The sequence below is a fragment of the Linepithema humile genome, chromosome 2 (genome assembly GCF_040581485.1).
Source record: "Linepithema humile isolate Giens D197 chromosome 2, Lhum_UNIL_v1.0, whole genome shotgun sequence".
Lineage (NCBI taxonomy): Eukaryota > Metazoa > Arthropoda > Insecta > Hymenoptera > Formicidae > Linepithema > Linepithema humile.
In genome coordinates this window covers 13,306,975-13,321,022 of record NC_090129.1, presented here as the reverse complement: position 1 = coordinate 13,321,022, position 14,048 = coordinate 13,306,975, and the positions used below count along the sequence as shown (strand labels likewise).

The 14,048-nt window shown below is 31.8% G+C and overlaps 1 protein-coding gene across 2 annotated transcripts in view; it reads left to right on the top strand.

Moving 5' to 3' along the window:
* Positions 1-13,364, top strand: part of LOC105679414 (uncharacterized) — a 63,025-nt gene extending 49,661 nt beyond the window's left edge. For both annotated transcript variants that reach the window (XM_067350729.1, XM_067350730.1), the window contains exons 7-11: positions 7,257-7,691; positions 10,646-10,800; positions 11,116-11,402; positions 11,589-11,839; positions 12,149-13,364. In XM_067350729.1, the coding sequence (XP_067206830.1) occupies positions 7,257-7,691; positions 10,646-10,800; positions 11,116-11,402; positions 11,589-11,839; positions 12,149-12,301 (1,281 nt within the window). In that variant the 3' untranslated portion in view covers positions 12,302-13,364. The remainder of the gene's footprint in view (positions 1-7,256; positions 7,692-10,645; positions 10,801-11,115; positions 11,403-11,588; positions 11,840-12,148) is intronic.
* The last annotated feature ends 684 nt before the right edge of the window (positions 13,365-14,048 follow it).

The window sequence follows — 14,048 nt, the reverse complement described above, 5'->3', positions numbered from 1 at the left end:
AGTAACGAGTCGTTACTTTTCAGTTACTTTTTTGCAATAAATGTGCACTACTATTCTAAATATACGAATCTTACATTTCAAGATTTATTAACTTATTATATACTACATAGGTACTTAATTTTATGTTATATTATTTTATATGTAATAAATCACAATTGTTTTAAACTTAAAATAAAAATACATTTAAAATATTAAATTAATTAATAAATAAATAAAAATAAAATTAGTAAATAAAAATAATTTAAAATATATTATTATACACTTAGAATAAAAATTATAGGATTAAGATTTTTCAGTTTAAAAATTCACGAATTTCACACAAACAGTCGTAACTTTCCGAAAAATCGTAGACTAATGTTTCAGTTCTTCTTAAAGTCTCAACTTTATGCTTATATGATAATCATCCTCAAAGATAATTTATTACTAAGTAGCAGTGCATTCTTTAAATGAAAATTTGTTTATTTCTGTTGAATTTCATAATTAATATCTATACGGTTATCCGTCTATTTATTTAAATATCGAATCTACACTTAATATGACAAATCCTATGACAATTTTGTTCCTTTCCTTATGCATATGTTTATGCGACTATGCAAGTTTGTCTGGATAGGCCCTAATTCTTACAATTAATACAACCGTATATAGAATATTAAATTAATTGTTAAATTAGTTACTAGTTACCATAAATATGTAACTAAGTTAAGTTACAGTTATAGATGAAGAAAAAGAAACGAAGTTAAGTTAGAGTTACCAAAAAAAAATAACTGTAACTGTAACTTTGTTACAAGTAACGAGTTACTTCCCAACCCTATATATATATTTATTTATTTATTATAAAACAACGAGAAGAAAGTGCGATAAATGTGGATAAGAACAGATCCAGTCCCAATGACCTTGATCTTGATATGTTGTCAAGGTCACTGTTTTCAGTATCCTTCAAAAGATTTTAAACGTCGTTCGTTCTTCATTAAAAAGTTATTACCAAAAAAAGTTCATCGAATACAATGTAATTTTCTGACACCATGTACATTAAATAGAGATATTCCATAAGCTACTATTCATTCATGTGTCCTTGCTAACGTCAACAAAATGATAGATCATACCGTCAAAGGTATAAGCACACAACAAATTCTTCTCAGTTGATTTTCATTTGCTAACTTTGCGTGCAAAGTAAGGTCTACCCCCATCACCCGGTACTTTCAATGCGAAACAAAGTCTATAATTATACAGTTTATTCGGTGTGAACTTATATGAAGATCAAGGTCATTGGGGCTAGGTCCGTTCTTATCCATATTTACTGAAAGTACAGTAACAAGTATCAAGCGATGAAAATTGTACCGTTAGAAGCAATAATATATTTTTTAAAACGTACGTACGTGCCATTGGCAGTATGATTAAAAATAGGTCAGATAATTTTGCAAAGTTAATTAATTACGTTGGAACACAGTCGTGGAACACGACGAAGGTGGCAGCAAATAATTTCAATGTGATATAATATTTAAAAAAACAATAACAATTAGCAAAAGATACAACAGTAAACGCGTATGTTAACGATTTACAACGTAATTACAACGTGATTCCACGGTATTTCGGCATCCGCGGCTGATAATAGTTTTTTAACAAATTTTCAATGCAGTCCGTTATCCGGAGTACACAATACGATAATACCGAGACTGATCTCGCAAGGGCAAGTAAATTTAAACTCTCGTCAAGTCCCGGCCACGCGTACGCGAGTACACTCAAAGTAGGTAAGTAAGTAAAATGTGTATATAAAAAAGGAGATTGCAGGCAGCGCCACTCAACAGGCTAGAAAAACATTTAAAAATATGTATGATTCAAAATGACATTAAGCGTCCCTTTTCAACTCCCCTTCTCGTTTCATGGCAGTTTGAATCATTGAACTCCTAAATATGCCGTCAGCTCTAAAAAACGTTCCTTGGCTAACGGTTTGGTTAACAAGTCAGCTAACATTGTGTCTGACGGACAATACTATATTTCTATAATCTTCTTCTCTCGTAGGTCTCGAATTTGGTGATAACAGACATCGATATGCTTAGTGCGTGCTTCACACCGATCTGATCCAATTAAATGGATATATCCCTGGTTATTTTCATTGATGATAATTGGATCCTTTACAGGAATATTCATATCTTTCAACAATTGTCGGAGCCAAAGTAATTTTTTACATGCGTATGATGCCGCTATATATTCGGCTTCCATTGACATGGCTACTGTTGTTTGTTTACGACTTGACCAAGCTACGATTCCATTTCCCAGGCGAAAGACATTGGTTGATTTTCTGTCTACTTTATCTCCAGCTTAATCTGCGTCACAAAACATTCTAGCTCTTTCTCGCTAGATCAGGCCTGGCCAAAAGCTTGCTCGCGAGCAGCCTTCAGAGTCCGCTGGATGGGGACTCGGCCTTAGAACAAAAGATAGCGAACAAACAAAAGTGGGGACGGCGAGATAGTGGGGACCGAGTCCCCATCCAGCGGACTCTGAAGGCTGCTCGCGAGCAAGCTTTTGGCCAGGCCTGCGCTAGATGAAGACAATCGTAGATTCTTGTCTATGGTTGATACGAGGTAACGTATTACTTGCTTGATTGTCTTCCAATATCATTCCGTAGGACTTTCTACAAAACGACTCAGAATTCCCACAGCCATTGCAATGTCAGGCCTAGATACAATTGCTGTATATACAACAGCGATCCAATAGCTTGTCTGTATTGAGTATTTTGCGATGGTTTCTTACTATCATTTGCTCCTGAACTTAAAAAAACCTGTTTTCATCGGTTTAACCGCAGGTTTTGACTTCAATAAACCATATTCTTCCAAAATCTTGGCAATCTTTCCTTTCTGGTTAAATAAAAACAAACCATCTGCTTCGCGTTTTATCTGTATGCCCAAATAATAATTGACGTCTCTTAGATCTTTGACATTAAAATAATTTTGTAGATTTCTACTCACTCTCTAAGTCACCTCTGCGGATGCGCCTGCCACCAAGAGATCATCAATATAGAGCAGTATGTAAGTCGTACTATTGTTTTTTTCTTTCCTTGTATACAAACACTGGTCAGCCTTTTCGGATTGGAAACCTATCTAAGAAAGCGCTTCGGTAGCCTTTTATTCCATGCGCGTGCAGATTGTTTGAAATCATAGAGACTTTTCCGTAATCTCAAAACCTTAGATTCGTGTTCATATTTTTGCAAATCTGGTGGCTGTTCTAAGAAAATCTCTTCTTCAAGTTTTCCATTCAAATATGCGTTCTTTATATCCAAGTGACGCACATGCAAATCTTTATGGGCTGCTATAAGAAGTAAAACACGAATAGTTTCATGTTTAATTACTGGTGCAAAAGTTTCATCGTAGTCTTCTCCATGGGATTGAGAAAAACCTCTAGCTACCAGACGAGCTTTGTAAGTATGGACTTTACCCTCACTATTTAATTTGGTCTTGAAAACCCATTTGCACGTAATAGCCTTCTTTCCTGGAGGAAGATCAGTCAACTCCCACACTTCATGCCCTTTGAGAGACTTCATTTCTTCCTCAGCTGCAGCAATTCACTGCTGCCTTTCTCGTAATGGTAGTTGTAGCATTTTTGTCCATGATTCTGATTCCTTGATTGAATATTCTTCAGTCGCGTTATTTTCCGTTTCTTTTTATGATATTTCCTCATGGATTGATTTTGACATCTCATAATCGATCGATTTTCTTTCATTGGGTTCTGCCCCTTCTCCTTGTGGTTTTTAACACAAACTAGAATTATTAAAATCATGTTCTATTATTTTCATAGAACAGCTTATCCAAACCCAATTTATATTTGGATTCGATAACCCTTGGTGTTTCCATCGTAACCTACAAGCACGCCTTCTTCAGTCTTGTTATTCCATTTTCTGCGTTTTTGTTCAGGGACAAGTGAATAGATTTTTGACCTAGATACTCTAATGTGGCAGATATCTGGTTTTTCTCCAGTAAATAATTCGAAGTTTTATTAATGCTTCGATGCGTCATCCGGTTTTGCAATATGTAGCGGTTAAGACTGCTTCTCCCCAAAAACGGTTGTCCAGACTTGCATCCAAAAGCATGCACTTAGCAGTTTCTGTTAGAGATCTATTCTTCCGTTCTGCGACGCCGTTCTGCTGGGGTGTATACACAACTGTCAACTGATGTTGTATTCCTTCTTTCTGTAAATATTTTGATAATTCGGACGACATATACTTTCTGCCGTTATCTGTCCGTATTGCAGCAGATTTCTTACCAAACTTTAGACATTGCAGACATTGCAGCAATATACTTTTTTATGACATCCAGAATCTTATTTTTCGACTTTAATAGACGTATTAAAGTCGAAAGATGTAAAACGAAAATAGTCGTCGATAAAAGTAAGAAAAGATCTATTACCGCTTGGAGTCGCTGTTTGTATCGGTCCACATAAGTCCGAGTGAATAAGTCTTAACGGTTCCTTCTCTCTTCGTTTACTTTTCGTAAATTTTGTGTGGGCCAATTTTGCTTTAATACAATGTTTGCAAATCTTGGGTGTTTTCCAACTAGAACACGCTAAATTGCACTGTGTTACACCGTGTGAAACTTTTGTTGGAACGATAAAGTGTAAATCTAATTTCTGAAAATCTCAGTAGAGGGCATTATAGTTCTCCATTTTTATTACTAGGAGGAATTGACATTATTGTAATTATTGTAACAACAAAATTAGAAGAGATTGACATTACTGTAATAACAAAAAATTATTGTAATTAATTTTTATAGTTAACCAAATTTTGAATGAGGATATATTTTGATTAAATTTTGTTTTATTTTTACTTTTATGTGAATTGCAGATGATGAATCGTAAGGTTATATTTATTTTGACTAAAACTGCTGAGATAAGTAGTGATAGTGATACTTCAATAAGCAGTAATGTTAGCAAAATGATCCAATGAAGCAATTGCGTTGTTACAATGTTTGCACGTGAATTCTGAAAAATATAATAAAATATGTAACAAATGTTTTATTGATAATAATAAGTAATAAAATTTGTATGGCATATTTTGTATTGTATTTTTTAATGTTTTATTTTACCATTAACTTCCAAAATATGATTCATTGAGATTAAATTTATAGAGATAGAGCTTCATAATTTTCAATCTTGTACTCTCGCTCTCTCGTATCGTTGTATTATTACATTTATAAGTTATGATCAAAAGTATTACCATCATTTAAAATTATAAGATTTCTTAAAATGTTGGTAACTGGGACATTTTACACGCTTGTACTTAGCTTTTTATTGTGTCGAGCAGTGTAACATGGTGTCACTGTTGGAATAGTTTGTGTTGGACACAGTGTCACACTGTGTCATCTGTGTAACTTGTTGGAAAACACCCCTTTTCGTCAAAACATTTCGTTATCTTGATTCCCATTGCTAATTCTTCTTTTACCAATCGTTTTATTGCAGTCAAGTTCCTATGACCGAGGCGACGATGCCATTGATGGATGCATGTTACTGTGCTTGCAATCCGAGTTGACGCTTCCATCCCAGCTATTCTTAATTTGAACATGTTTCCGTCGTTTGTTGTCAGCTTTTGCGATTACTCGTTGTCTTTGATAAAAAAATGCAGATATCTCTCTTAAAAACTACTCTATAGCCTAATTCCGTTATTCTTTTTACTGAGAGCAATTTATCAAGTTGTGGAACGTAGAGCACATTCTTGAGTTCTATTATTTGAGTACGGTTGTCGAAAATTTTACAAATTAGACGGCCTTTTCCAATTCCGCTTGTCTGAACCGAAAAACCATCGACAAGAAATACCGTTGTAGTAGTATCCTGTAACACTGAGAAGAAGTTACGTTCATTCGTCATATGACTCCGTTGCACCGGAGTCAATATATCACGTTCCTGTCTTAACTGCTTTCGCTTTGGCTTCTTCGCATACATTGAAGGTAATATGGTTGTTCTGTGCATTGACCTTGGCTGCCGAAGATTTATTTATTTCTGCGTTCTTTTGCTGCAGTGATCTCTTGAAAAAGTAACAGTCAGCTTTAATGTGACCCATTTTACTGCAAAAAAAACATGTTCGCGTGTCTTTATTATTTCTTTTGCCAATTTTCTTATCCTGTTTGCTTTTATTAGGATTATTGCCTTTATTAGGAACTACTGATTGGAGTGCTATTGTGAATTATTTTCATTCGACTCACCGCTTTCCACACGTCTCTGATATTCATCTAATATTTTTCCATATCCTGTTACATACTCTATCGTTAAATCTGCTTCATCTCTTCCTTCCAATGCTATTACAAGACCTGCATAAGGTTCTGGGAGACTGACTAATAATACGGCGACAATCTCTTCATCTTCGAGTGGTTTTCCTGATCCGCGCAGTAATCCTACTACCTCCATGATCGCATCAATGTGATTGCTCATTGGTCCACTACGATAATATACCATACAGCTGTATACCATACAGCTTTCTTTGCAGATATAACCTGCTATCAAATGTAAACCTTTCGTACTTTTTTGATAATGCTTGCCATACATCAAATGCATTGTCGAAGTGAGCGAAATGTATTAATTGGTTGTTTTCTACACTCAAAGTTATATATGCTATTGCTTTATTATTACGTTTTGTCCATGCTTCGTTAACCTGTACGGGCTTAGGCTCACATACGACATCCCATAGGTCGTCACGTACCAGAATTGCTCAAACTTTCGTCTTCCAGAAGACGTAGTTTCTTCTATTTAACAGTAGAATGTTAAATTTTAAGTTTTCTTGTGCCATCTTTAACACGATCTATCTAATACTTGTCTCGCTCTTTATTTACCACACTCAATCTTGTCGGTATTATCAGCGCTGGGCCTATAACCTGATGAATTGAGCAAATTTCGCAACAAAAACTGATGTTCAAAAGAAACGTGTATTTTCCTTTTTTTCATACAGCGTTAGCGAGTATTCTCAAAGGTAAGTAAGTAAAGTGTGTATAAAAAAAAAGAGATTGCAGGCAGCGCCACTCAACGGGCTAGAAAGATATTAAAAAATATGTATGATTCAAAATAACATTAAGCGTCCTTTTTTAACACTAATAAAAATCTTTCATTAATTAATAAAAATTAAAATAAAATTTTGTAACTAAATAAAAAAAAGTTAATGGATGATTTATTTGGCGAAAATGTTAGATAAAATTTGACACGTCTTTACAATTGTAAGTTTTTAAAAATATTTTATTAATAAAAGAACTATACACAATTATAAATTGTTCGTTTTACAGAACTGCAGAAATCCAGAGACCGGTGTAGTCGGCAAGTGTTGCCGCGATCCAAACTACGTAGATCCATGGCCGGCAGGCAATTTACCGGCCAACTATAGCGGCGGATTTGACGAACAGGGATTTCCAACGTTCCTGAACATTGCAAAGGTGCCACCGCCGAAGAAACCAGTCACGCAACCGCCCGTCAAGATTATTCCCAAACCACCGATTAAGATGCCACCGCCGGTTCATGAACAAGTGCAACCTACGAACGTTGCACCCCTAGTGCCGGACAATTCCGACATAATACCGATTCCGACCCAAATCCCAATAATGTCGTCCAGCACATCAGCGCCCTTCACTAAAAATCCATACGACGCTGCTTTTAGCAATCAGCCAGATGCCATTTCCATCTTGCCGCAATTACCGAATAATCCGTGCGGAGTAAGAAATTACGTAAGTATTCGACAGAATCATTTTTCATAGAGTACAATCACGTCGCAAAAAATAACTATTTTGATCTTTGGATTCTTTCATATGTTGATAAAAAAACATTTTTATAAAGTTTAGATAGTATTATAATCAGAAACTCGGACCCATGATATTTCGGTTCGGTTTACGGTTCACAATAAAATATTTAATAACTGTTCTGATTTCAGTTGGTGTTTCAGTTGATAAAAAAGAACCGGCATAATTATATAATAACCGGCCTTTAAATAATGGTTTTTTCGGTTCCGATTACGGTTTTTCTAAAATTCCTTTTAACACAATTAATTTAAATTAAAATTAATATTTGAGAAATATATTTGAGTGAAACATTTTATACACAATTTATAAATCAAAAATAAAAATTTAGGAAAGAAATATCCGCATTAAAAACGGACAAAAAACGTTTAGTGTGGTTAATTTATCAAGAGTATATGAAAGAGATACGCGACAAAAGTGCCTGCGTACAATTTTTATAAATGCGTTAAATTACAGATTTTTATAATAAATAATGCAATTAGAGAGAGAGAATTAATATACTAAAAGTAGCTATAGAAAGAATGATGATAATTAAGGTTACATAGCAAAATAGTTTTTTTAATATAAAAATAGCTTTAAACAATTAAAAAAAAAAAAAAATTAAAACAACTTTAATATAATGGAAAGGCTCCATATGTTAACAAACGAGAAATATAATGAAATGGCGATAAGAGCCGTTGCAGGATGTTAGTGCTAAATTTTTAATTTTTCTTAAAGAAATTAGTAAATTAGTCTACATGAGACAGTTAAATTGTACACCAATCTCAGATCGAGATACCTAAAGTGTACGAAATTTAAAGTACATTGTTCTCATATATCGAGAAACTTAATGTACGTAAAAAAAATTAATTATGTTGTTCATAATTTTTTATTTCACATTATAAGATATTATATTGCATTACAAACATTTGATATACATATAAAAAATAACTTATTATATTTTAACATTATACATTTATACATTTTAACACATTTTAACATAAGTTATGTTTACATTTTAACATGAATGTAATCAATTTTTTTTTAATAAAAAATTTTTTTAGAAATATTAAATATAAAACTTAATTAAAAAATTGTTTGGTATTTAATGTAAAATTTGTTTTATAATTATTTTTCTATGATTTTATAAAAAACAAAATTTATAATTTTATTTCACCAAAATATTTTGCGAGAAAAATGGGGGCATGTAAAAGCTTCATCAGTACTCATTTTTCTTTTTTGTTTTATATCCATTACATGTGCAATAGTTAAGTAAGACTTAAGGGGGTTATCGTGGTACAATGCGCCTCAAAAATACAGTGCCGCGAGCTGCGCGTGCCTGGTTCCCATTGCGTACTTCTCACTCTTCTTCCGAAGTTTAGTTTTTGTAACTGACTGTCTGTGCAAGAGCGCTAGTGTTTCGTCTGTGTATACACACACTATCAATTGCGTAAGAAAATAGTGATCCGGCAACAACGCACTTTTAGTTGTTCACTTTTAGTTTTTCAAAGAAAGATTTATGTATTAAGATGATTTATTTTTAATTAAATTGTTTACGTACGTATATATTTTATATATATATATATATATATATATATATATATAAATAAAAAAATATAAAATAATATAAAAATCTTAAAAAAATGATTAAAATATAAAAAAAAAAAAATATGTATATATATATATATATATATATATATATATATATATATATATATCTGTATATGTATGTATTTTAAAATATTTTAATCATTTTTAAGTTTTTTATATTATTTTATAATATATTTTTTTATTTTTTTCTGATCTACTCTATACTTATGCCTATATTAAATAAATAAATGTCTTCATGCGTGATTATATATATATATTTAAAATTCCTACATGTTTTCTGCCGCGGAAATCTCACGTGTCGTCGGCCAGCAGTTGCAACGTTGCCACGTCTTGGTAGCATGTAACGTCTACTTTTCTGTGTTTTGAACTTTAAAACGCAATATTTTGGAAACCGTGAAGCTAAGCTTCCTGAAATTCAACTATAGTATAGTGACTACAATCCTTAATAACATATTAGTTTTTAAAAATTTTCCTAAATTTTGTTTCGACGCTATTGTTTAAAATATGCCTTTCACAACGATCCCTCCATAAGATTCAATATTAAAACTCACAACTTTGAGAATTTATATCTCGATTTCGGTGAAGCTGAGTCCTCTGAAATTTTGACATGTTGTACATAATAATGTTATTTATACATGGTAATTTTTTCAAAATATTCTTAAATTGTTGAAAAATTGCGATAACCCCCTTAAGCAATAAGTAAATTAGTCAATCATCGTCAAATTTTCTCGAGATATATGACTGTAATTAGTCAATTTATTTACTGCCGAAGTTACGTTTTTTATGTACTATGGCCCATAACGTAAATGCAAGAATCACTATAAATCATATAACGTAAAGAAGAAAAGAAAACGATATAAACAAATAAAAAATTTAACAAACAAGAGTAATAAAATATAGAGTAGGAATCGAAAAAAAAAACCAAAAAAGTAAAAAAACTGAAAATAATTTTACTGATCCGATTCCGATTTCGATATTATAAACTTTACGAAATTTCGGTTTGGTTCCAGTTTCGGTTTGATCAAAACAAACGGTTACGGAACGGTTATCAATTTCGATTCCGGTCCGATCTGAGTCTCTAATCAAAGTTATATCGAATATTAATATAAAAAATAATGAAAGAGTTAAAAATAAATAAGATATATTTTACACATGCATGATGTTTGGTACTTAACATAAGAATTAAAATTTTGAGTGAGCGTTAACTAGAAGCAATAAAGGATTAAGAAAATGTGAAGATTGCTTTTACATAATAATTAGGGCGATTGGATTTGCTTTTTTTATATTGACAAAAGGGACAACGCCCATCCGGCTTTAAACAAACTGATGCAGCTTTCGGAGAGATTCCATGGCAAGCAATGATTCTGTGGTCAGAGGAACGTAAAATTTTATGTTCCGGCGCACTCGTGGCATCTGACATTGTCTTGACGGCTGCGAGCTGTATAAATCGGTAAAAATCTGTTGAGACAGTTTATAATTCGCGACAAAATTTTATCATTTCTTCGTAATTTTCTTTTTTTATGTGTACTTTAAAATTGTGTTATTTTATTTATTTTCTATATTATGCGACATATAAAATTATTAATAGAATTTGTGAAACTATTTAAAGGGACTATAAGATTTAAAAGAAAAATTGATAAACAATTTTTATTTGTTCTTAACAAAGTTTTTTCTTGTGATTATTTAATGTACTGTATCGCTCAAATACAACTTTCTAGAGATAAAATATTTTCATTGCAATGAAAAGATTCTTTAATTCCTTTAGATTTGCGCCGAATGAATTATCCGTAAAACTCGGAGAATGGAAATTGGGCTACGAACTTAAACACGAGGAGCCGCTTTCGTTCGAAATTATCAATGTACGAACGATCAAGTATCACCCTAGATACGTGGAAGGACTATCCAGTAATGATACCGCTATATTAGTCTTGGTACATCCCGCAACATTTAATTTACACATCAACACGCTATGTCTTCCTGAATATCCTGAATATCAAGTGCAAGAAACCTCGCAATGTATTGTGACGGGATGGGGTAAATCGATATTGCAAGGTAATATACATATTTATAAGCTATTTCTTAATATTTATCGAATTATGATCAAATGTTCCGAGATTATAACATTTATGCACGTGTTAACATTTTTTCCGGTCAAAAAGAAAATAGACAAAAAAGATTTAAAACAATCAGTAGATAGAATTGAATAAATATATAAATGCAATATGTATGCAAATTTAGCTCATTACGCTGGAGCCATCATGCACATGGTCGATGTGGATTTCCTATCGCGTGACATTTGTCAGAATCGTGTTTTGGGGGCGGAGTCTCACATTAACATCGCGCATAACATAATTTGTGGCAAGGCGCATAAACAGAATAACATGTGTCAAGCAGACATCGGCTCTCCATTGGCTTGTTACGATAGCAAAGGAACATATCATATTGCTGGAATTTATAGCCAAGATACCGGCTGCTTGCCTACAAATCAAGTATGTATGATTTATTATTGTCAATTGGCACATTCTCTTCATTGCGTTGGCATGTCGTAACGACATGTATGTTATTTTGAACATAATCTGATGGTATTACATTAACATAATTTTTAATAATGCATTTTTGATGTGTTGATAATTTTAATTATAATTAGTATTGTTATTTCAAAAATTGGATGTATATTACATTAAATTATAATTTTATTAATAGTTAATTTGAGAAAGTAACTAATACTTATATGTTTTATTACCAATTTATCTATTATTGCTTTATTAATTTCATAACGTTAGATTTCTTTATCTTAGGTTGCAACATTTACACCCATCGACGTCGCCTGGGTGAAAGAAAACATGCATACAGAAACTAAAATAGATATCGCACAGACTAACATCAATGATAGTTATGACTATCGGAAGAGTAACTTACCAGCAGGTAATGAGTATTTACCGCCAGTGTAAAGACATAACGCACAATGTATTTATAGCATACTGTTGTATAGCATATTCTTTTAATATTCACGAATATTAAAACGAGAAAGCGACGGGCGATTTTGCATAATATTCGATTTAGTATAATACTGCAAGAAATAATTAGTAATGTTTAATCGATTTCATACTAATGTAAGTCGTGAAAAGAGTCAACAGTTGTCGCAGATAAATGTGCGTTGCAGAGGTAATTACGCATTGTCAATACCTAATATAAAATACTTTACATTTTTCTTTTGTGTATTAGTAACTTTTTTCTTTTTTTAAATTTTTATAATCTAGAAAAATACATAGTGACATAAAGATCTTCTGCCAGAGAGAGTATTTGTGCTATTTTGTAATAAACTCGATATATTTTGATTAAGATTCAATACCGGAGCTCAGAGCAATTGTATGACAATAAAAAGAAATATATGAATCCCTAGATTTTAGACGCAAATGTATTTATTTACCTGATATATAACGCAAAAATAATATATATATATGTGTGTGTACATAACGAGACATCGCATAAATAATGTATGCTTCTGCTAAGATTAAGTTATCAGGGACCCTGTCAAAAAATTATGTTACGTTTAATAAATATTTGTTAGAAAATTGAGAGAATTATCACAATTAATTATCACAATTAATTCAAATCCTCTTTGTTTGTGTTAAAAGTTATATAATTATATTTTTTAAATAAATTATTAAAGTTTATTAAAATTTGTGCAAATTATAATAAATTATAAAGTATAATATATTTTGAATTAGTCGGATTAATTTGTTTTCTTTGAATATAATGCTTTATTATATTCAAATATATTATGATATAATAATAAATTATATTATGATATAATAATAAATTATGATGAACAAAGGTGAAAGAGAAATAAAGCACGTACGAAATAATAATAAATATAAGAAACGAGGATATTCGTGCTTAAAACGCTGGTTGTTATTTGCTAATTGTTTCAATTTTCTTGTTAATTACATTAGTGTGTTAACAATCTTCGTATAAAAAAATAAAAAATTCGTTAAACGTTTTGATCAGTAATTTGATCATCTTCAGTAACTCAAACAATAAAAAACGGTTTGATTGTTATACTATGAGACCGTTAAAAAGATGTGTATAAAGGTCCACATAGTGGAGTAAAATTAAAGTCGTTAAGACGAATAACTGCGAACGACTGAGATGATCAAATTACTGATCGAAACGTCTAACGAATTTTTGGTTTCTTTATACCAAGATTGTTAACACACTAATGTAATTAACAAGAAAATTATAATGATTTCTATTTATCATTTGCAACAAGATATTCATTAGGAATTAGTGTTTTGAAAAGCTCTCGAGATCGACTACAAGAAAATGAAATAAAAAATAGGGATTTTTGTTTAAAATTTTTAAAATGATTTTTACGTGACCTTAACAGCGCTAGCTAAGGTCACACTGATATTTCTGTCTGTGCGCCACTTAAAACCCTACAACTTTTGTACGGAACATTTTTTTCTATCTTGCATATTTTCGGAGTTATTCAGGGGTCCCGACTTTTCTTGAACACTCTGTATATAAATATATATTTTGTGGATCTTCCTGGTAGTGTATTCTTACAGTATTTAATGGTCCAACATATGTTAAATGTAAACACACTATTAGTTTTGAAATCTATCATCGTTTATTAGAAACAACATGAGTTTTTTTGCAAAGTGTTTAAACAACTTACTTTATTATTTTTGGAAG